This window comes from Physcomitrium patens, chromosome 7, assembly GCF_059467195.1.
Source record: "Physcomitrium patens ecotype Gransden chromosome 7, ASM5946719v1, whole genome shotgun sequence".
Taxonomy (NCBI): Eukaryota; Viridiplantae; Streptophyta; class Bryopsida; order Funariales; family Funariaceae; genus Physcomitrium; species Physcomitrium patens.
Genome location: NC_143416.1, coordinates 6,689,654 through 6,714,644, shown reverse-complemented (window position 1 = coordinate 6,714,644; position 24,991 = coordinate 6,689,654). Strand labels below are relative to the sequence as shown.

Sequence of the window (24,991 nt, the reverse complement as noted above, 5' to 3'; positions counted from 1 at the left end):
GTATGCATGTACATATCTGAACATATAAATGTAAATATAAACAACATGTTTGTGTCCATTAATATTCACTGTCTGAAAATGTGCAATACATCATACACCTGTATTTGTTTTTAATTCTACAATCTAATTAAAACTTTATATAAATATATATATATATATATATGTATGTATGTATGTATGTATGTATATATGTAATTAGGGTGTGTATAATTATAAGTGTATTTCTTTAAAAAGAATCATAAATGGTAGTGATTTCAAGTTGCTAATTTTACTATTTTTATCTATTAAAGCATGGAGAACAATCAAGCTCATGGGTTCTATATCAAAAGGTGGTGAAGTTAACAAGCAAGACAATGGAGTACATTATTGAACACATTCCTGAAGTTTTATTATTATCATATGCATCAATGAGCAACCAACAACTAAACACATGCATTTGTGGTTTCTTATGTTTCCTATGTAAGCTGATTTTAAATATATTTTAATTATTGATGTATAATACTTATATTATAATGACAATTATAATTACAAATTTTTTTAAAGGCTAATTTAGGTCGATGTTATAGTTGCAACATGAGTTTGTGAAAGAAAGATCATTTCTTTGCTCATGAAATTTAATCATATTACCCATGTTTTTGTAATTGATCATTTGCAGTGCTTTTTATCATTATTTTCTTTAAGTACTCAAGTTGCAACCCATATTTAAATTCAAGCCTATTTGACTGAATGTTGGTTTGTTTCCCTTTTCTTTACATTTCTTACTTAAAGATGTGTTTTTTACCCAACTATTTTTAATAGATTACCATTTTAAACTTCACTTCAAATATTAAGAGTGTCCCATTTATATATATATATATATATACATATGCACAAAAGAGATATTAAGAAATAAAAATAAAAAAGTTAATAAAGTGAGACTTATTACATCACGCTGCCAAAAAAAAAACAAATCACTTTTACTTAAGTTTCCACACTTGGATGTATCATATAATTCCGTTTGTGGAGTTAACTAAAAATAAATAAATCAATGAATCAATTTTGGAATTAATTCCGTTTAATAAAAAATAATCTGAGATGTAAGCAAATCACACTTTGATGAAGTTTGTACACCATCAATAACCGAATCCTATTTGTCAATATTGTTTTCATTGTGAAAAGCTTGTACAGTGATACATTTTTAACGTTATAGATTTAGTTTTCCTGAAAATTGACCTGATATAAAAATGCATCATGTTTTTCTGGAATAAGAATTATAGCCATTTTGTTTGTTTATTTGATTTGATTTGATTTTATTTTAAATCACTCAAAGCCTTTTAAAGTTCGTCCTTTTTAATCAAATAAATTCTCAAGTTCAATCATAAAACTTCCATGAATGGTAAGAGGAAATAAGAACAGAGAATAATAAAATAATAGAACATAGAATTCAATCATTCAAAAAAATATTAAAGATTATTCCCTCAATCACTAAAACCAATTAACATCAAAAAGGAAAAGGAAAAGAAAAAGAAAAAAGGTAAAAAAAATAATAAAAAAATAAAAAAATAAACTCATCAAACCATCATATTCTGTAACTGAGTCCTGTATTTAACTTGAAATTTGAGGAGTGTATATTTTTATTTTTTTAAAATCATGTATGTAGATGATTTAAGAAATAAATAAACCTTGATTATTTAATCTTAACATGTTGCAGAGATTGAAATGTATACCTTAAAATCAAATTACAACTACATTTTTGGCTCATTAGTTTAAAAATTGGAAGCTTCCAGAAGTGAAACATATGATACCTTTTCAATGTTAACATACCCAAGGTACAATTCAGACTTGAATAATATAAATTTGAGTTGATTTTGAATTCTCAGTACTTGATGTTTAAAAATTATATTATTTTCTGTGTAAGTATGAGAAGAAGGATGAATCCATTTTAAAAGTCTTCATTTTAATGCTTGTTCATTATAAAAAGTTGGTTTTAGTTTTCTTTTAAGTTGTAATGCTTATTGACAAACTTAAGTAATAAGCACTCTATCATCAATGAAATTAAAGAAGATTCTTTCTATTACAATATTACAATATTACAAAAAAATAAAAAAATAATACAAAATATCAATTCACATCAAATTATATAATTTAACATTTAGGGCATCAAAACAGATGATGGATTGTAATTACATCATCACATATTCATTTTTCAACTCAATATTCTGTTAAAACCTAATGAATTGCTTACACTTGATTAATAATTTCATCATTTTCTATAAACAGGTGTTCATTTCATGTATATATTCTTTACACAACACACAACATAATAATGACAAATACTGAAATCTTAATACGCATTCATGTATAATTGTACAAATGTTACGTGAAATAAAAGACAAGACTATAAAAGATTACAACAATAATCCTGTTAAAGAAAGAGTTTTATCTTCAAATTTGTAAATACTCAATAATCTTGTGTTACATATCCAAACTATTAAATATAATAATCAACTCAGTAGCATTGTATTTTGAGAAATATCAGTAAGCGAAATAAAATATTGATTAAATGATTATATTTCATGGTTTTTAAATCAATTTATTGTAATACGAGCAGAAAAATGGATCATCTTAAAACATTCACAATGCCAAATCTAAGACCATTATCTTCTTTGAGTTTTTCAAGTATGCAAAGTAGTGAAGGATACAATAATGAAGATGAGGATGCAAATGATTCACTGGTATAAAAAATAAAATATAAAAAATGTGTCGGTTTTATTTATCATAAATAAATAAGTATGCACACACAGAAAAAATAAAGAAAATAAAAATAAATAAATAATGAAGACAATGTTGATAAACTCTTAAAATAACACAAGTAAACAATAAAATAAAAAATAAAAATAAAAATAAAAAATTGCTGATTATTTGAATTAGAATTGCATGTACAATAATACAAATCATAAGTGATGTTTTTGTTCTTACAATGTCAATATTGATTCAGTCTAATGCAGGGAATTCAATGACTCCTGAGTCTGTTGAGAGTTGTGAAAGCAATGCCCACAAAGACTTATGCGACAATACCCAACTCAGACAACTTGACAATGAATCAGGTATTAATACCAAAATAATTTATTGTAATTTATTCCATTACTTTTTGTGAATTAAAAAATAATAATAGGAAAGTCATATTCTTGCAATTTAATTTAACTTAATTATTTGATTATAAGAAAAAGAAGTCAGAGATTAAAAAATTCAAATATGTGAATATCATGAAATAATGCATATTTTGATTGCATTTTTAAGTTTTTGGATTCTAAAGATTTTTCAAAATTTTTGATTATTTACTTTTTGAGATTATTATTATTGTTACCCCAACTATTCAATTCTGATAACATTCAAAAGTAGAAGTAAAACTTAATTTAGTTTAGAATAACATAGTAGTTGTTTTCAAAATATTAAAATTCGATATTAACACAGATTTTCAGTTGCTTTTGATAATTACTTTGATTGTTCAATGAACTGACACTCTTTATTGATATTTTCTTGTTAAACAATGAATCATACTTTAATTAGTTTTTGAAGAAAGTATTAATACTTTGATAGATTGAATTCCAGAAAATCTATAAATAAATAAATAAAACATGATTCAATTTCATTTGCTAACTCAGGAATCATAAGTGATCATGCTTTGATATGTAACTCACCACCACTTAATACAAAGTTAAACAAATTCCCAAGACCAATTTCATACAAGCATGGTGTAATGCTCTAAGTTCATACTTGTGATATTGTAACACTAATAAAATCTATGTATGTATATATATATATATATATATATGTGAAAAATTCATTTTTTAATGCACGTTTTTAATATCAGAAGAGAATCTGAACGTAATATGTATTTTTTTTATACAGGATGAAGGTTTAAGATCTATGGCTACTACCGATGTACAGAGCTACTATTTCATTTCATGCAAGATTTATACCAAATCAAAATTAAAAGGAAATAATTACAATAACTTTTAATAGCAAGTGATCTTTCATATTTACACAATAACTTTTGACAATGTTGAATTTTTTAAATATATATATATATATATATATATATATATATATCTTCAAATAATTGAAATTTAGTGTCAATAAGATTATAAGTAACAATAAATTTATAGTTTAAATATTTCTTGATCAATATGTTATTCATCTTATTAAATTATGTCTTCTTTGGATGCATTCATCAAGGATTTCAACCACTTTCCAATAAGAATTCTATAATTGGAGTAAATGATACTTCTTCCAAATTTATACATGATGGATCTAATAATGTGGTTGATAAATATTCATCATCTTACAATGGATGTTTTTCTTCAATCAAAAGTTCATCAAGCTCCTTTAATAAAAACTTCCAAGAGGTCATTGTTATTCATATTACCCTCTTTTTTTTCTTTTTTCTTTTTTAATCTTATTTTGAATTCCAAATAAATTTATAAAATAATAAAAATGACCAAAATTAATTTAGTGAAAGTTTATTGATACACTAATTTAAAATTACTCAAATTATAAACCAAGTTCATATTTTACCATATATTGCCAGATTGATAAACAATTACAAGAATTGTTTGCTTACATTGAAGCATTCAAACCCCAAGATATCCAAATTGGAACAAAATTAAAACCATTCTATCCCAATTTTATACCGGCTTTAGGATCGGTCGATGAATTTATTAAAGTTCCACCACCAAATGGTCAATTTCAAAATTTGGGATTAGAGGTAAATATGTTTATAATGCAAAAAAACTAATTAATATGCTTAATGTGAATTATCATAGGTTGATTAAACTTATTGTGATGGGTCGGTACTTCTTGCTAATTATTTTTAAAAAACTAATTTTGCAATGTTTTCTATTTGGGTGATTAGGTGTTGGATGAAGATGGGCCAAAACAAACTGATCCATCCATTCTTGCATTGCAACTTTGTTCAACATCCATGCAAAGTAATTTTCAAGCATTTAATGTAGGTACATAATTTCTTTAAATATTATTTGTATCTAATATAACAATTTACAAGCTAAATATACAAGGTAAAAGTAAATGAATGTTCAATATCTTTTGTTTTTTTTTTAATTTATCAAAAAAGTCATTTACTTATAAGGTGATTCATAAAACATACAATAATATATAATATATATATACACACACACATATAGAAATATTAATTATTTAAAAGTAATTTTTTAAATCAAATATATGGGTTTTGTTTTGTAGGTCACATCCATTGAGAATGTTGAGAAATGTCCTGATAAATTGGATTCATGGATTGATAGTATTAAAACTTTTCATCGGATGAGACCGCCGTGCACTGTGTTGTATTCTAAGCCAATGCCTGATATAGAAAAATTAAAACAGGTGATGATACATTTCACTTGGAGTATCTATATTTACACATGTATATATATGAATAAAACGAAAGAAGATAAAAAAATATATTCAACAGATTGTAAACTTAAACTCAAAAATATTTCTCAGTTGAAAAGTAGTGTTTTATAAATATTTTTTTAAAAATGAAAATTCAATATAGTTTCAAGGAAAAAACCTATATGCACTCTCATATATATATATTTATATTCTCAAATTGTTGTTGTTGTTGTTGTTTTTTTTTTTTTTTTTTTTTTTTTTAAACCTCATTATACAGCCCTGGCCTGTGGAAATTGACAAAGTCCTCAGTGAAATTAAACTGCCCTCAGCGAATTTAGATGTAGACCTTGCTACCTATATTGATATTATATGTGCAATATTTGATATCCCCATGTAAGTTATGTTTCTACTTTTAACTTTGAAATGAAGAGAGCACTTTAATTAATTGCATATCGTATATACATACATACAAGTTATATGTTTATTCATCTCATTGTTGTTCTGAGTTTCCTCATCTAATTGTGTTGTTTAAAACACATTTGAAAGAATTAATATGTTATGAACCTCATTTTATTGCAGGTATCAGAGCAAAATAGAGACACTCCATGTTTTATTCATGTTGTATTTGGAATTTAAAAGCCAATCCAACGATATGATTTTTTCGCCAATTTAATAAAATAATTGGACAAATTCAACAAACATTTTATATTTGTTTTGTATGATTTCTTTTTATAGCGGTTCTGTTAGTGTTTTGTACATTTTTGTTGGAAATAATTTTATTTTCACGTTATGTGACAAAACATGAAAACTTTATGCAGTCTGTTCAGATTATGCAACTTTGTTTTGTTTTTTTTTGTTTTTTTTTTTTAAAATTGAAATAAAAAGAATGAATTATAGTTCTTTTGGAGATCTTAGAATATTTTTAATGGATACAAAGTTTTGTGAATGGAAACATTTTTGTAAATTTTCTAATACAGTCATGTGCATGTATGAATGGGAAAAGAGTAAAACATTGTTTCCAAGGTTTTCATTTAGAAGCATCAAGATTTAAGCACGTTGATTCTAAATACAATACCATGCAACGTGTTTATTATTGAAAGTTTGATTTTAAAAAATTCATGTAAAACACAAAACATATATTTTGTGTTAATAAATGTAATACTGTGTAACACAATAAATGGAATTTTCATTCAATCAAGTTTGCAAATGAGAATGAGCGAAATTTCAAATGAGCCAAAATAAAAAGGGAGACATCTGTAATTATTATTACTATCTGTAATAATATAATAAATGATGAAGGAAAAGAAAAAAGGTTTTGGTACTTTGAAAGATGTTACCAACATTACTACATACATATTGAAAACAAAACCGTATTGAAGTATAATGTCATCTAAAAAATTTAAAATATCAACTGTAATTATCTTGCAGTCCACCAAGCATTTATTTTGTTGTTCTTTTGGTGTAAGCGATACCATGCATATTGTTCTGAAGTAGGGTATCTTCTACGATCACATTACTATACTAGAAAAATGTTGTAATTTTATTCCTTAAAATGTTTTTCTATTTTTGAAAAAATAATTTTGTTGTTATTTTTATTATATGCATAGAAGTATACATTACATAACAAAATAACACATTTTCATTACAACTTATTTTCTTGAAGCAAGTATGGATTGAACTAACATTTCTTGTATGTTATTGTTAACACTACTTTTTTATTTTTTATTTTATTTTTATAAAACTTGTGGTTAATCAAAGAAAATTTAGGTGTTTATTGCACTAGTTAGAACCTAAGATAATCCAAACCTCCAAATAGCGAGTCTGCCCGTCCCGCCCCGTCCCGTGGCCCATAACCTTCACCGACACCGGAAAACCATAACCTTCATCAACACCCAAAATGCTTCGCTCCCTCGTATCGAACGCTCTGAAGGACCCGTTGACGTTGTATTGATTTGTCTTCTTGTAGCTTATCTGGGCGTCATCAGTTCCATTTGCCAAGCCAATTCAAGCCCTGCTGTTGTGAAGCACTACTACTGGGTTTAGAACTATTTTATGCGTCTGAGATTGCCGAAGCATCGCCCCATCTGTCGGAGCTAAAGTCAGGGCGAGTTCGCGAGCTTGTCAGAGTTGCAGGTGTGATCGGAGCCGAACAGAGGCTGTGAAGCAAATTGCTTGCAGTGCTCACATGGTGGGGAGTGGACCTTGGCCTGCGGACTTGATGTAGACATACACATTTTACTCAGATAATAAAACTCATGCAGAGGATCCTATTTAAACTGTATTAAGTACCTATTATAAGAAGAGTAAGACAATGGCATTGAGAGTATCACCGTTACGTTATCTTTGGAGGAACTATCTGATGATGTAAGTATGGTTGGTGATGTCATCAATTACAGTGCGCTTGTCTTCAACATGCCCTCTCGAACTGTAGATTCATTATTTCTCTAAGTGGTTTCAATGTTGAGGACAAATCGTTTCGAGACTTAGATGAGACATTGGTTGCATTGTCGAAGTGTGGTACGATGAACTCTTGCTAATTGTGTGGTGTAATCCTATGATGTTTTTTCTGTTTGCTATTCTAACTCGCTTACAGTGGAGAGTGTTGCTACTAGGTTTTTGGTGCTTCACTTTTGTTGTTCGATGTTTCTGCGACTGGTGTCTTCAAGTACTCAAAGGGTTATTGAGCAACGTCGAGGACGATACACAAGAGGTGGAGAATACTGACGAAATCGACATCGGCTCTAGGTTTGATTTGTTACCAGTAGAAAATCTGAATTTTTAGGTGATTCCTCCGCGCCGCATTTTGTGAAGGTATTTCCTTTTTATGGTAGATTGTGAGGAATTCCATCCAAGATGAGAGTTTATGCAGTTAGAAAGGGTTTTGTACGTGGCATATATACCTCATGGGGCGATTGTGAACGCCAAGTAGAAGACTACAGCGAGGCAGATTTCAGATGTTTTAGAACTCAAGAAGAGGCAGTTAGATTTTTGAAGAATTAGTTTGAGCTTGTAGTTGTAATTGGAGCGGCGATGGCTTGATATAGATTGAGTCTCTCAATTGTTCCAAGAGGGACGTATCGAGTGGTTTCGTTAGTGTGTCTGCATGCTGTTGTTGAGTGGGTATGTAGTCAATAATGACTTTGCCGCTTTGGCATTTTTCTCTAATAAAGTGATATTGGATCTCAATATGCTTTGTGCGGGCATGAAGGATTGGATTGTGTACTAATTTTATGCAACTTTGATTATCACTGAAGATATAGTTTGGCTTCAGTTTGCAAGGGTGAAGTTCTTGGAGCAGTCGGCAAAGGTGGATCACATCTTTCGTGGCTTCTGTGAGTACTCTGTATTCAAGCTTCGGTCCTGGAGAGAGCTACAGTGGACTGTCTTTTTCTTGATCATTCAATAATGGTATCCCCCAATTTGTGTAGAATTCCCGAGATAGATTGTCTCGTATCAAGACACTGGCCGTAATCAGCATCTGCATAGGAAACAAGTTGTATGTAACCATTTGATGGGAAATATTGCCCATAATTAGCTGTGCCCTTCAGATACCTCAGAACCCTCTTGACTGCAATTAGATGTGTGTGCTGTGGACGTTGTAAGAATCGACTTAAGCACCCTATGGCATAGCTAATATTTGCTCTCGATATTGTTGCAGGGTAGAGTAATGCACCAATCAGCGATTGAAATTGTTTCAAGTCGATTTCGTTTGTTCATGTGTTTTCTTGAAGTTTTGTGCTAGAGCACATGAGTGTGTTCATCGAGTTACAGTGGGCAATGTCAAACCTGTTTAAGAAGGTTTGTATGTGGGATTGTTGATGAAGACAGATTCGGATGTCATCACGAACAATTTTAGCTCCGAGATATAGAGAAGCTTCGCCTAATTCAATCATATCAAAAGTGTGTAGTAGGTGTGTGCTTAGGTTGTGGATGCCAGAGTAATCATCTTCGGTTACGATGAGGTCATCAACATAGAGTAGCACTAAGATGGTTTTGTTGTCTCGAGTTGATATGTAGAGGTTTTAGTCAGAAATGCTGCAAGTAAGGCCTATCATATGAAAATAAGTATCAATGTGGCTTGTTTTCAAGCCAAAGAGAGCTTGGCCAAGTCGACAAACTTTCCCCTCAAGTCCATGTGCTTTGAATCCAGCTAGTATGTGCATAAATACATCTTCCTCCAATTTCTCGTTTAAGAATGTCGTTTTGACGTCAAGTTGTTGTAATGACTACTATTTTTGAGCTGATAAGACTAAGACAGTTCGTATAGTATTCCAACAAATCACGGGTGAGTAGGTATCAAAATAATCGATACTGTGGGTCTGTTCAAACCCACGAGCCACCAATCGGGCTTTGAATGTTTTCTAACCATCATTTTTTGTCTTGATCTTGTATATCCATTTCGCAGTTATTGGAGTCTTTCCAGCTGGCAATTCGACTATGAGCCAGGTCTTTTTCTTTTGAATAGAATCTATTTCACTTTGCATAGAGGTGCTCTCCATCCAGCGTGTAAGCTTGCTTCTATATTGGAAAGTGGCTTAATTTCAGAGTCAACTATCATGGTGTAGTAGTCCTTAAGCTGTGTTGATCGACGTCCCATCCTATGGTAAGTTTTCGATACCTATGGTAAGTTGGTTGAGTTGATGGTTCCAGTTGGTTGTTGCAGTCAGGTGGATTATTGATATTTGCTAGACGTGGGTTTTGTAATCTGATAGGTTCAGTGTGATCCAAGGGTGCAGCTGTTTCAGAAGACAAGAAAGGTTCATAGTCTTCAGCTTCTATGGGAGCTTCTGTCATATGTTGAGTTTCAGAAATGATAGACTCGTTACTTGTGTCAAAAAGAGGCAGTTCATCTAGTGATTTGTGAACAAAAGAATTGGGGAACGGCAGTGGAGAAGAACCAGATAATCTTGGTGTGTCCATATGATCCATGCCTATCTTTGTCTCATCAAAAATTATATCACGAGTAATATAGATTTTACATGAGTGTGGCTCAAAAACTCTATATGCTTTAGAGTGTGAGTCGTACCCCATTAAAAGGCATTTGAGAGTTTTACTTTCTAATTTGTTTCTATTTTGTTTAGGTATGTGCATATAGGCAAGACAAACAAAGATGCAAAGGTTACTTACATCTGGTTTTTTCTTGGTGTAACATTCTTCAGGTGTTATCCCTTTGTTGGCTGTAGTAGGACTTCGATTCACAATATAATTTGCTGTATTGATAGCTTCGCTCCACAAATACCTAGATAATTTGCTGCCTGAAATCATGCACCTAGCTCTTTCGATAATTGTACGATTTTGCCTCTGCCGTTCCGTTTTGTTGAGGAGTATATGCTTAGATCAGTCGTCATCTTATGCCATGTTGATTACAATACTATTGAAATTCAAATGAAGTGAATTCCCCTCCATGATCGCTTCATATCATGCTTACTTTTTCTCCTATCTCTTTTTCTGTCATTTCTTTTAAGTACTTGATAAGAATTTCTGATTTGTTTTTCAGAAAGAACACCCAAGTTTTGCATGAGTAGTCATCAGTGAACACAGCTATATACTTTGATCCACTCAATGACTGTGTAGGAAGAGGGCCTATAAGGTCAGCATGTAATATTTCTAATACTCTAGTTGACCTATGTTTTGTTGTTTTTGGAAACCAGTTTCTATGTTTTTTTTTACTGCTTCTTGTATATCCATTTTTGCTGTAACGTATTGAGTGGCTCCTGAATCTAGGTACTAGGGCTGTCTTTGCTTTGCTATATTTGAGATCTCAGTAAGTGCCACTTCTATGTCATCCTTGCTATCATTGAATTCACTAGCTGGTTTTCCTTGGGAGACTCTATAGTATGAACGGTATTAATTTCTTTTCTATGATCGCAAGGTGAAGAGTTCATGTTGCCACTTCGATAGTATCGGGTAGGATACCTAGGGCTGCCACATTGAGAGCGGTGATTCTCCCATGGGCGTGGCTGTTCAAAATTTGATAAAAAAACGTCGATTGTTAGAACCGCCTCGCCCCCTTGTGTGCTGATTCGAACTGCTACTGTAAGTATAGCTTCCTCCTCCGTCATTCCAGTTTGACCGCCCTTCTCCTATACTGACTATATCATGTCGTCGACCTCTAAAGCGATTCCCTGTATCGAACCTCGGAATTGCACTAAGAATGCCTCCTCGTCTTCGAGCCGCTTCTCTCTTAGTTCAATGCGGTGTGCTTTGCTCAATAATTTTGATGCTCATACTGTAAAAGTTGATAGCCTATCTAGCATACTTAGGCTTTGGATAAACCCTTTATAGCTTCTTGGCAAACCAGCAAGCATTAATTGTACTACAGTAGAATTCTCAACTGGTTGTCCTAGGGTGCTTAAATTGTTTTTGAGTTCTCTTGCCTGTCTAATGTTTTCTTCTACATTTCCACTATCTTGCATCCTCATGTGATGAAACTTAATAAAGAGAAGAAGGACTTGAGATGCGTCACCAGACTGGAATTGTTCTTTTAGTATTTGCCTGGTATCAGTAGGAGCTTCATTCTCAGAAGCAAGATCCAATTCGTCTTTCACTGCCATAACTAGCGTGGTTTTTCATAAACTTTAACTCTTTGGATTTTTGCTCTGTGTATACATGACTTCCAATAGATGTTGGCCAAGAGGTAGGAACTACTTTGTTATCAAATATTTTCCACATATTTTCTCTTTTGAACCATGTAGTCATTTTCAATCTCCATACATTGTAGTTACTTCCTCCCTCTAGCTTGTTGCTTTCAGTTATCAGTGAGCGTACTTGACCTTCACCTACCATCATTCTGATTCTGCACGTTTGCTTTCTAGGAAACAGAATTTGATACGATAGTCACTTGGCTAGACTATGAATACTTTTTTCTCTCTTCAAATCTTCACTGTGAGGAGCAGGGCTCACTTTACTCAGTTATCTTTCTCACATATGCTCGACTAGTGGGAGCAGTGCTCACCGATCAGTGTTTGCCTAAGCTATTCGCTCTGATACCATGATGTAGACACACACATTTTACTCAGATAATAAAACTCATACAGAGGATCCTATTTAACTTGTATCAAGTACTTATTAAAAGAAGAGTAACACAACGGCACTGAGAGTATCACCGTTACGTTTTCTTTGGGGGAACTATCTGATGAAGTAAGTATGGTTGTTGACGACATCAGTCACAGTGCGCTTGTCTTCAACAGGACTTGCTGCAGAAGTAGTCCAGTTTAGATGCATTACCCTCAAGCGTTGCTTGGGTGAATCTGCTGGTGCTTGCCGCATCACGTCTTTGTCTGGTGAGGTTGAGGGAAGGTTGGCGATCGAGAAAAGGATTGCGAGGAGAAAGATGCAGATGGGTGCCTGTCGCTGCAAGTTCCCCTCGCATCAATCAAAGGTCGTTAACATTGAAGAGCAGCAGGAGTTTGTGGTGTTTTCAGTGAGGGAGATATTTTTCGTGAGCCCAACAATGGATTCGTGTGATCTCCACAAGATCCCACCACATGTGAACAAGGTGGAAAGCAGGATTTAGAGGAAGGAAATTTGCAAAGAAGGAAGTACTTGTTGAGCTACCGTAAATATCTCCCTTCTTGAAAACATGTGTGGAGCAAAACTATTGAGAAGTTATTCCCTGCACTTGAGGATCATCTTCTGTTGATTAGATTACAGAGTTTGACATCTCTCACGCAACGTAAACTATACTATTTTTACTGCGAAGATGAGAAGATGTTTTCCAGGAGTTCTAGCATGGGCTGGTTCTGCTGATGGTTTGCGATGAATAAACGGAATTTGTTCTATCAAAGGGCGTATAAATCCGCCGTGGTTTCATGAGACGCCGAATCTGATCTGGAGATGACCATCGGTCTTGTACTAACGCTAGACTCTCGCGCATCTTCGAAATGCTCGCTTTCGTAGACATCTTGATCCTCAAGGACAAGACACTCGGGTGTGTAAGCTGCGATGATTTCGCGCATGGGCGGCGACTCTTTGACGTCCTCACTGGCGATGGCGAGAGACATGACGTTGAAGGAGGGGTAGTAGTTCATCTTGCACATGGACGCGAAGAAAATTGTGAAGAGGGGGAGGATGATCACCAGCACTGCATAGGGGAACTTCTTGATTCCCATGTATCCCATCATCGTGATTTGTCCGATGAAAAGCGCCACAACAATTCGGGTATGGATGTGTGGCCACATGCGGCCTCCGCTCTCAAATTCAGGAACATACACCTTCAAAGCCTGCAGAGAATCGGTGTATGTTTAGAGGTTAACCACATACGTTGGCTTCCTCCTCCCTTGTGTCTACAACAAACTAGGGGTTCAGGGTGTGGGGAGAGACTCACCTGGTTGCGGAGGACGACGTAGCCGATGGCGAAGTAGACGATAGCGAACAAGAGGATCATGGGGGCGATCACGGCGTAGGCCATGGAGATCATCAAAATGAGAATATCATTGGGCACCAGGGTCTGATACTCAAAGGGTCCGGGTTCCCATGCTTCCTCTAGCTCTTTCTCCGTTTTGCACAGGAACTTCCTCTTCAGGTGATAGACACTCAGTGGTACAACGCGCGACAGTTCCAACCCATAGCCAACAAAAAACCTGCCAGATATATAATCCATTAGACTTGCCTCCATAAAATCCTACAGAAAAACAGAAACACAGGGATACGTAGAATACCTTACCACCAAGTTATCAGAGAGTGCTTCTCCAGAGAATGAGCTACTGAGGAAAGGACTTACTGAAGAGCAACGAAAGTGATGAAGTACGCCGCGACAGGAGGCAGCTTGCTCCCGAACAGAGTGACAACACTGCTCACGGAGAAGTTCTTCGAGTTGAGAAGGGTCTGGAATCCAGCTAGAGAGGAGAAAACAGTTCCAAAAAGTGTGACTCCAAGGAAAACGTTGAAGATGACGAAATAGAAGTATTTCCCTGAAGCTGCTCGAACCACATGACTTTGAGAGGGGATGCCTTCCATTCTTGAAAATGCCATTAGGAGCGATGGTAGCAGACTCAGAAAGATGATGAGGGCAATCTGGGGCAAGAAAGCCTAGAACCAACACATAAAAGTATACGCTGAGCCATTAGAGTGAGTTTCCATCCAAGCCTTGCAATTCCGAATGAAACAGCGCATTTCAGTCTGCTTCAGGGGAAGATGATATATCAGTTTAGGATATACCTGCAGAACTGTGTTGATGGGTCCAAAGTTGACAACAACTTCGAGAAATGGGAGTATCTTGACGAGATTGTCGAGAGTGGTGAAGGAAGAAATGAGAGCAATTGGAATCATGTAAAACACGACTGTCATGAATACTGCGAAATACACAAGCCCACTGCGAATCATTCGTTCGTAGACAGGTTTGTGTAGATTGTTCCATACAACCTCGCGGGGCTCTGGCGCCGGGAAAACTCGCCATTGCATGGCGTAGGGTGCATGCACAGCCTGGGATGTCCCACACGAAGTTAAGTTCCAAACAAAATATGCGGAGAATGAGGAAGAAGCTGCATCGTCTACGAGGGCATTTAGATTTCAGACATGGATGTGATTTTGAAACAAGTACCTGCGAAGCTTCGGCAGCAGCTCGCCGGCTGCTGAAGAATACAAACGCTGCAGGAAGTTGTTCTTCCTTGAGCGTTCTTTGCTGCTCCACCGCGACCATGCTTGCCATTTCCCTCACTTGCTCCTCGTAGAAATTGATGGAATCTACTTTCGGGCCGCACAACCCCAGAAAATATAGTCTGTGCATTGGGCGAGTTCCGTCAGGCTTCCCTGTCGTCTTCGACTCCTCGTATACTGCTTCAGCGTGCTCCAAATTCCTTTTCGCCGCTTGATGCTTCTTCCAAATCCTCAACAACTGTCTCCAAAACACTAGAACCCTCAGAACACGTTACAGATTTCCCCAACCACAATTCCTAATATCAAATTTGATGTTATCGTTAGAGACACAGGGAAGCACAGTCTAATTCGAATAGGGGGAAAAAAATTCCCTACCTTGTTCAGCTTACAAACAATTAAACAATTCATGTAAGTATCGGGATGAATTTTTCTGAAGAAGGCGTTCACTTGCTCTCGTCTGGTCATACCCTTCGGCGGAGGAGGAATGTCACGAATCAGACAAGAGAATTGTTGGGGAGCAGCCTTCTCACGTGCTTGCTCCTTCCCCCGCAAGCGAATCATCTTCTTGTAATGCTTGACCAGAACAAAGTATGTCACAAATGATACCCAGTAGGTGCCAACAAGAAACGCCCAGAGCTTCGCAGTTCCTTCCTGGCATTACCAATTCCAGCATTATTAGCATCGAGATGCACGAAGAATGACCCCAAACCAAAAGATCACAAGATATGATGGTGAGTGCATTCACCTCAACATTGCCCATGGCCAGGTTGTCAAACCCTTCGTAAGTCTGGTTGGGATCGAGCGCGAAAACAGCTTCATTATTTCTGCTTCTCGCTGCGATAGGAACGAGCACAGGAATACAAAAGAGCGCCGAGTATCCGAAAATCTCTAGAACTGTTACATATTGCAAGCATCAGAATAGCGGAGACAAGTTAGCGGGCCTCACAACTTACGTCGACTCTAGATAGTATTAACTTCGGAAACGGGGTGTGTTATCATTCCAACGATTTCTTTTTGTGCGCATTAATTCGCCCGACAGCACCAGAGTTAGTCCTAATCCTCAATCCTTTGAAAACTTTCAAAATACAGCAGCTGGGTTTCAATTATTTGAATAAAAAAAACTGAATTTGAAACTCGTAGCATGTTTGAGGAACTCACTGCAGACGAAGAAGTTGAGGTAAATAGCGGAGTCTAAACCAGCAATTCGAATGAGCTCCTCATCGGAGGTAAAAATCGCCTCGCGCAACCAGGCGAATGGATTCCGCGTCCTGGCAGCCGCTGTAGGACCCTCGCCAGCAGTTATCCGCGCGGAATAGTATATATTGTGGTTTACCTTCCATTTCGACAGAATGCTGAACGCAAACACCAGGCCACAGAAGATGCCGAACGAAGTAAGGAGCGACGTGACAAACGCCGAGGTGGCCGTCATGGTGCCGGCTTCTCTATCCCCCCTTGCTCAACTATCTTGAATTCTCGAGGTGATACAAACCTAAACTATAAGACTCTTTCTACCGTTCTGACATCACGACACTGCTCAACGTAGCCCCAATCTCTCCAGGGTTTCAACACAAAAGAAGAAGAAACAATGAACTTCAAAAAACTTCGAAAAAGTCTACACCTACTCTCCGTGCAAAATCATGGTGTTTCTGCAATTATGCCTGAATAAGACGCTTGTCCAAACTCTAGAATGCCGACCACTGCCTGAACTCGAAACGCATGTATCATGTTTCAAGCAAGGGTACAACGGCTGGTTTCATCTTGATAAATCTCGGCATCAGAAACGCTGCGTTTCATCCTCTTTGATCTGTGACCTTGCACGCACTTGCCCAGTGTCTCACTTAGAGCACTAAGCTCAAGCTTGAGAGGGCCTAGTTTAGTTCCCGATACAATGCAACCCCGACTCTCGTATTAGTACCTTCACTGGAGGTCGCTTCAACTGTACCTGCAACATCACGTTTGCTCGATTCAGAGAGTGTTTGAAAGACAATGGTGTATTAACTCATTTTACCAGTCGAGTCTGCACTGCAAAGCGCTACCGTTCACTTCCTGTGAACTTTCATTCCACAGAGAGGTCTCTGATTAGCAAATCCCAATCCTCTCGCCAGCCTTGCATGATACTAAACTTAACCAGGAGGTGTTCACCCATGCTGGACGTAACTGGGTCACAAGTATGTGAACCACCCCCTGAAAACACCCGACTCATTCACTGGAGAAAACACCCGCCGCAAAAATCGATATAAAGGGATTCGAACGGCGAATCGTGGCGCCACACAGCAATTCTAATGCTTCACATCGTTTCCACCTGACACTGTTTATTGGCAACATGGTCAGACACTACACGTAATGCTCGCGGTTGAAGATCTGTCATATACCCGAAGCGCTTCGGGGAGTGCAAAAGCGGGAGACGAATGCGGCTCGAGAATCGGATTCCTTCTTTACACAATCCGGCTGCATCCCACCTTTCAAACAGCGCATACTCACCGGCAATCGGCAACCTGTGGACCCTTGCAGAGCTTATCGCATAGACTTCGAATCTTTTTCAATGGCATCCTGCCGAGATGAGGCACTTTGGCCGTTGACTGAAACGATTATCCAGTGGGAGCTCATTCGGTTGACGTGCACTCGCGTACTGACACACACTGGCCTGGTTGCCTAGGACGCCGTCACGGCACGGCCAGCATAGTCACAGGGCTTCTGTAGATTGTGGGCATGCTGTAGCCGCTCGCAACCAGCGATGAGTATTACGTTTTGCCTCTCTCATGTATTTGTACCCGAATTTCCTCGCAAATCTGTTACGATCTGACGACAGTTGTGAGCCACTGGTCAGAAATGCATAATGCTCTTTATCAACTCTCAAGAGCAGAAGATTCACAAACACACACAGGAACGAAAAAGGAAAACTCCTTGCGAGTATGATGGAGGAGTTGATATAGTTCCATTTCAACTGCTTTGGACCATTTTGGCAGAGACCATGCGCTTGTTCCTTTTGCAATTATATGTTCTTTTTGTTGTTGGAGAATGTGGGAACAATGATGGAACATCGACGAATTGGTTCTTATCTGGTGTTTTATTAGACGGGAAATAATAAAAAACCAAACAACGGAATGATGAGTCTGCAAGTTTTTCGTTTCTTGCACGAATATTCATTACACTGATGTGAAGTTTGTTTCATGCGATACGCAAGGATGTGACAGACTATTTAAATCCTCTAAGCCTTTCAGTAGGTGTGTGCTTTCAGTTTGAGACTATTCTAAAGTAATAGAACTTGTCACACATTGAAAAAGTGGCTTTTCAGTGTGAAACAAATTCCATTGCTTGAATGTGAATGATTGGTAGATTTTTTTGACACTAAAAATTTATTAAGCCACTTGAGAATCAAAGAAAGTGGATTACAGTGCTTGTCAGTGGTTCAGCATCTGTATTTCTTTTCATCGTTCCTCAATTCCCGCAAAGTAAAGATAGAACATAGACAATTGCTACAAAATTGAACTCTGAATCATATTGCATTTTAGTTCATGTTCCATCACCAAGTTTATCATTTCAAAGCTTATCCTTCATCACAATATTTGAGCATTCTTCGATTAACAATGCAGGATCATGGATTATAGTTTTTTCTGAAAGAATCTCTTCGAGTCCATCCAGTTGACATCGTCGTTGCGAATGCTGCGACCTTAAAAAGCAGCGCCGAAATTTCGTATCGCGGGTATTATGTTCGAGGAGGAGACCATCAGCGCAACATCCTTGACGCGCGTCCTTCCCGTGGCCGCATGAAAGCGGTAGCAACGAAAGCCACGATCAATGCAATGCTGTGGACCATGAAGCTGACCGAGCTTGCGCCGTCAATACAAAACCCATCTGCATCATCAGAGACTATGCATGATTTTTGTCACATCTGGGGAGTGGCTAACATAAGCCGTCGAATCCGTAAATCCTGCGGCACTTCCTTTTCTTCGCTACGCTTTCCGAGACTTTTCCCGTCGATGCTGGAGCAGCATTTCTCCCCTGCGTCACATCGTTTTGTCGACCTGCATCTGAAGAGGTAGATTTCAGACCCCACAGAGAAGCAAACATCGCGTGGGCATACCGATGCACACACCTTGTGTCGAACGAGTGTAGCCCTGTGTGGATTTCAATTCACTTTGAAATCATCGATCTGTGGGTCGTTCCAGGTTCGTAAAATGGACGCTGGCGATCCTTAAGGGGAAAGTATGGAGGACTCTGAAAGCAAGATTCACCTCAAGCGCCACTTGCAGATGAGCCACTGCCATCCTCTCATTCCCCATGTGAATCGATAGTAGCTGTTGCTGGAACAGACGAGCATTCTGGCCACGCAATATCCAGCGGCGCGAAAAGAATACTCAAAATGGACTCATGATCCAGACTTTGATGTATGAGAAGGCAAGGTTCAGCTCCGGCGCAAGTCAAATCGAGTATACTGACAATACGTGTCGGTAAACTACTAAACACAAAACATCCACATAATTGTTATCGTGTGTACATACTTGTGCGAAGATCGGTGGCGTTAAAGGTCATCAGGATAATTGACAGAGGAGCGCAGCTAGAGGCAGAAACAGGGCTAGGTGTTCGAAGCAGCGAAAACCAAACATATAAGTCCGACGGAGTGTGCTCCATGATCTCATCAACTTTACAAATCTTACGAGGTTCGTCAAGCATCATGAATTAATCTAGTTCTATCCACGAGTGGATCTAGCAGCTAGCCATCTGCATTCTCACACGCACGCTCGTCACGGTGGAATTGCACACTTCATCACTTCCACTCATGCACGAGTATCCACCACGGATAGCACAAATTACTAGACGATTTCTGAGCTTGCATGATCGAACTGATCGTTGCTGGTTCAGTAACTCACACACTTCACCGATTGTGGCATCCACATGATAGTGTCTGAGTATCCTCAACATGGATTCATGTAGCCATGAATCGACATCTGGTGAAGCATTTTCTAGAAATCACCAATAGCTGGTAACAACCCAGTCGCACCGACACCAGCAGTCTGGCACCAAATTATGTGCCGATCTAGCAGAGACTGTTGATATTCACACAATAGTGAGATGTTTGGCAACAGTGCGACAGAATGGGTGTGTGGAAATTGTTAGAAAAAGAGAAGATTAACAACAGAGAATGCATTGGCTTGATAAAATGCAACTTGCTGTGAGTATGTATAGCAAGAAGATAAGCTTGGTTGTTGTTGTTGTTGTTGTTGTTTTTTTTTTTTTTTTTGATTTTGGAGAATATGAAATGAAATTGTATGGTGGTTGGTGTTTTATAGCTCCACATTGAAGTGGTATCTCCTATTGAAGTGGTTCCTGTTTATTTATTTTTTGTTTCTCACCCAAAGTCATTCTCCACGCTATATTTTTTAATTGAAACACTCTTAGGTAATCTTTTGTCACAACCAATTATGGAGGAAATAATCAAATACAACATTCAAAGATTTCTTTTCTTTTTTTTTCTTCAAAAAAATTGTATATATCAAGCTTTTGAGTGAGTTACGTTCTTCTAAAGAGATAGATCTTTGCTTTGTGATTTTTTCAAAGAATTTAGTTATTTGACCTTAACAATACAATTACCATATTTTGTATTGTTGTTAATTTTGGTAGTTCTATGTCAACACATTGTTGAAGGATGTGGAGATAAAAATAGCTTTCATACTTAGATATGATTAAAAGAAAGGTGATCTTGATGTTGCTTTTTAATAGGACTTGGTAGAATCCAATACTTAAGTTATACATGCAATCTTAGATAACATATATTATTAGTGCCATATTTAATGACAGTACTATAATTTGGTAGATAGTGAGATTATTGCTTATATTAGTGAATGATTATTAGTCTTTGAATCAACTAAAAAGATTGAAAGAAATATGTTTTTACCAATTATGCATAATTTTCTTTGTCTACATATGACTTGGACTAAGAATATATTAAGAATTCATAAAATTTGCTCTTAAAATGGGCTCCAATTCTGGAGTATTTATCATCCAATAAATTTTCTATATAATTTTTATTTTATTTTTCTAGGCTTTTATCATGGACATATATAGTATTTAGATTAAAAGAGCTATATTGAAATAAATAAAAATAAATAAATTTAATAGTATCTTATAGATAAGCTTTTTAGAAGCTTTAAAGATGTGGATTTGATTTTTTACATATTTGTAGATAATTAATAAGTTGAAAACTTGGCTAAGAAGTTGAACATGTGTCGCATATGTATGAAACTTATCTTGCAAATTAATCATGTATTTTGCATGTTGAACATGTATTGGAGGTCCTATAGAATGTTGCTATATAACTTTTTCTCAAAAAATATATATATATATATATATATATATATATATAACAGATTATCCTCCTTTAATTTAACTTATGGATTTGTTAAATTGTTGGTTATATAGATGAAAAATAAAGTATGGATGCTATACTTGGTAAAAGCAAGAATAGACTTTTAATTATTGTAAATTTACACAAGCTTGTTGACATTCTTAAAGTAAAGATTTCATATATTACCAATGTTAAACATAGAAGTACTAATCTTTTGTCTATAGAAGAATTAAACAATAAAAAATAATGTCTTTGCTAAAAAGTTATGCAATTGAAAGAAGAAAGTAGGTCAATCTCTGCATTGAATCCAAGAAGTCTTGTTACTACAAATATAAAGGATGCAAGGGTTAGTATGCTAGAGAAGTTTGATGGAATAAGATCAAAATTTGAAGGATATCTACAATAAGTCAAGTTTTTTCTAAAATTACATCCTTTCCAATATCTTGATGGATTTAATTCAAATTAAATTTATAATTTTTTTATTTTAATTTTTTTATATAATTATAAATAATTATAATAGGATTCATATACAAAGCTTTAATTGAAGAGGAACAAATCAAGTTATGATGACAACTCTTAAGTTTTTAGAAACTTATTTATCAAGGCTAAAACTTATGCAATTGATACAATATGTTTTAAACATCTCATTGAGTAAAAAAAAACACTTGATATTGTGAAGAAGGATTGTGCTTATATTATAGAGAATCCAAATACAAAGCTTAATATTATTTAAAGAAGCAATATAATCAAAAAATGAGGAGCATGATTATAAAAGAAGACAATGTATTGATAAATAAGTTTTTCTAATTATAATAGGAACCATACAACTAGAATCTTATGCAACACCTAATAAAGGTCCTATTCTTTTTTCAGATTCTTCATCTTATTTGACAATAGATATTATTTATGACCAAAAAATTATAAAGTCTTTATTTTATTAAACTTAAGAGTTTTAACTTGCTTTTTTAACAAAAATATTTTAAAAAATATAATATATTATAATAATTAAATTAAAGTCTCAACTTATAAATAGTAGAAAAAATAATTTTGATGGCATTTTTTTAAAATATGTGAATTTGTAGAAATTATCTAGCAATTTAAATAGTAAGAGTTTCTATAGTATTTTTTGTAATATAAGACCTCAAAGAAGTAGAGAGTAATACAACATGGATTTGCAATTAAAAGGTTATATTTTACTAATCCTATTACATAGATCACTCTCATTAAAAGTTATACAAATTATAAATGGAGTATTCCAACAAAATTTTCAGAATGCATGCTTAGAAATAGGAGTGTTAGAGGAAGACAAAGGGCGGAATCAATGCTTAGAAGAAGGCTTCCTAATAAAAATAAGAAAATAATTAAAAGTAGTGTTTGTTGTTGTTCTTATTCAATCTTTACATGTAGATATAGAAAAGCTATAGGACAAGTTTAAAAATGGTTTTTGTCATGATGTTGATTTTATTGGCTTAAAATCATAGAATTAAGAGACTAATTGCAAGAAACATATTATATCATAGACTATTTTTTCTTGATGGAATTCTTTAAGAATTAAACAAAAAACTTATTGGTTTTCCACAAATGCTAAAGAAAAAAAATGACTAGAATGAAAATACTACAAATCAAATTTTTACACAACATAAAATATAAAATTATGACAAGTTAAAAAAAATAAAAGAAGAATGTGTTTCAAAGTTAAATGAAAAATAGCACATTAATATTTAAAAATTCTTTCCTTAGTATATAACAAGCTTAGAAAGTTGTATTTTTTGGAAAGACCAATAAAGATTGAAAAAACATTTATTTATAATATAGCAATAATGAAGTTCCAAAGTAATAAAAACATTATTTTGTATATTACTTTTTTTACATATGTAGTACAAATTTTAAGTAGTAGATGGACTGTAGATTATATGTTTAAAATACCATTGTATCTTGATGAAGATTCATTTTGTAATATTATAAAAAATATACTATATACAAATATTCTAAAAAAAGTCGATTCCTATCATCTAAGATGACGTTGTCATGTTGTAACACGACTATATAGTGAAAATATAAATGAAAAAGATATTATTAATATTTAGTCATCTTGGATGTTAGAAACAGTGGCTAATTCTAGTGCCAATAATCAGGGTGTCACGGACACAAAATATAGACTTGAAATCTAACAAGAAGTTCAAGAAGAAGTGGCAGAACTAGATTAAACAGATGAGTACAAGAACAACACCAGAAAGGTGAGCTAGAACTCCAAGAGATGTGTTGTTGAGACTGAAGACCCTTCAGCCTCGACTCCTATATATACTACTGAATAGGAAGCTTCTCGAGCTACTTCCGCTAACTAGGACGCTTCTCCAACAACTTCTACTAATTAGGAAACTTCTCGAGCAACTTCCTAGAATCTATCTGAATATTCTAGAACCTTCTAAGAATATTCTAGAACCTTCTAAAAGAATCTTTAGGGAATATTCTAAGAATCTTCTAGAACCTTCTAAAGGAATCTTTAGAGAATCTTTAGAGAATCTTTAGAGAATATTCTAGAAGAATATTTGAAGAATCTTCCAATGTATGTCCATGACATCACCTCCTCTTCTAACTTGGAGGTCTCCGAGAAGCAATGTTGTTATCAGTCAATACCAACGCAAGAAAATGAAAATCTGTCGCATCACATCCGCTATGAATTCCAATTGTTGTTCGCGAGGCAAATGATTCATCGGCCCTTGGAGCCAACGGTAGTGACCAACACCTTCAACCTCTGACCAAGCGTGGACTTCTGTGTCTTCATTGTGAAACTGTCCTCCAAACACACCTTCTGGCTGACCATCGTAGGCAGGCTCGATCTCAAATACAATTACTAGCGATCTGTTGCTCGGTATCCTCCGACGTCGTCGTGGTGCAGGCGGTTCTTCATCTCGCGGTCGTCTTCGTGAGCTAGTCGCTTGAGATGACATAACAAGTGTAGTATCTTGACTATCCATGTCCAAAGGCTAAAATGATGAGAGCAAACTATAGTTGCTAACAAAGTTCTACACTATCGAACTATGGATTTTGGAGGTGCCCTCCCCCCTTTTTATGCTACTTGATGAGCAAGCTTCAGCAAGAAGCTATCGTTGAATCGGCTTAGGTTTATGAGGATATCGTTGATGAAATTCTTGTACCTTTTTTGGTGCATTGGCAAGATTTTCGGCACGCTCCCACATTCGTTCATTGATGTCGTATCCACTCCAATGCACTAAATACTCCAATTTTCTCCTATTACGCCGTGAATCTAGCACCTTTTCCACCTCGTATTCTTCATGGTTTTCAATTTCGATACTTGGTGGCGGACTTTGTACTCTTTGGGGAAAAGCTGACTCTCGATAAGGTTCCAACAAAGACACGTGAAAGACTGGATGTACCTTCATAGTAGCTGGTAACTCCAGACGATATGCCACCGGATTGATCTGCTTCTCGATAACAAATGGCCCTAATCTCCGACAGTCCAATTTGTCATATGGCCGCTTGGTCTTGATATTCCGTCAAAGAAGCCATACTTTACTTCCAACTTTAAAAGTAGGCGCCTCATTTCGATATTTATCTACAGATGCCTTGTAACTCTCTTGGGCAGATTGCAATTGAAGCTTCAACGTCGCTTGAAGCTCCGATAGTTGCTTCACA

The 24,991-nt window shown here is 35.6% G+C and overlaps 2 protein-coding genes and 1 long non-coding RNA gene across 19 annotated transcripts; 2 read left to right on the top strand and 1 right to left on the bottom strand.

Moving 5' to 3' along the window:
* Nucleotides 1-300: 300 nt before the first annotated feature.
* On the top strand, nt 301-8,577 carry LOC112284534 (uncharacterized). 16 transcript variants are annotated; one of them, XR_016504143.1, is made up of 15 exons: nt 301-459; nt 656-728; nt 1,691-1,808; nt 2,260-2,432; nt 2,591-2,714; nt 2,978-3,086; nt 3,645-3,736; nt 3,892-4,008; nt 4,219-4,388; nt 4,571-4,747; nt 4,895-4,990; nt 5,242-5,382; nt 5,669-5,784; nt 5,971-7,755; nt 7,985-8,577. XR_016504143.1 is itself a non-coding variant. In XM_073535147.1 (11 exons), exons 1-6 carry the CDS (start codon nt 2,353-2,355, stop codon nt 4,249-4,251), a joined length of 471 nt encoding a protein of 156 aa, XP_073391248.1. In that variant the 5' UTR covers nt 1,815-2,352; the 3' UTR covers nt 4,252-4,388; nt 4,571-4,747; nt 4,895-4,990; nt 5,242-5,382; nt 5,669-5,784; nt 5,971-6,589. The 16 variants fall into 16 exon arrangements, 1 of the variants encoding a protein (XP_073391248.1); XR_012217829.2 differs by lacking the exon at nt 656-728 and having other exon boundaries at nt 302-459; XR_016504142.1 differs by lacking the exon at nt 301-459 and having other exon boundaries at nt 473-728.
* Nucleotides 8,578-8,927: 350 nt separating this feature from the next.
* On the top strand, nt 8,928-12,618 carry LOC149988536 (uncharacterized). Its single transcript, XR_016504146.1, has 3 exons — nt 8,928-10,301; nt 10,889-10,989; nt 11,264-12,618. It is a non-coding gene; the product is annotated as an uncharacterized LOC149988536 (long non-coding RNA).
* LOC112285139 (hyperosmolality-gated Ca2+ permeable channel 3.1) lies at nt 12,389-17,629 on the bottom strand. 2 transcript variants are annotated; one of them, XM_024525708.3, is made up of 9 exons: nt 17,361-17,629; nt 16,147-16,930; nt 15,734-15,882; nt 15,364-15,639; nt 14,933-15,226; nt 14,551-14,814; nt 14,114-14,421; nt 13,718-13,973; nt 12,389-13,613 (listed from the first exon to the last, which is right to left on the bottom strand). In XM_024525708.3, exons 2-9 carry the CDS (start codon nt 16,415-16,417, stop codon nt 13,173-13,175), a joined length of 2,259 nt encoding a protein of 752 aa, XP_024381476.1. In that variant the 5' UTR covers nt 16,418-16,930; nt 17,361-17,629; the 3' UTR covers nt 12,389-13,172. The 2 variants fall into 2 exon arrangements, with proteins under 2 accessions (XP_024381476.1, XP_024381477.1); XM_024525709.3 differs by lacking the exon at nt 17,361-17,629 and adding an exon at nt 17,147-17,335.
* Between the last annotated feature and the right edge of the window lie 7,362 nt (nt 17,630-24,991).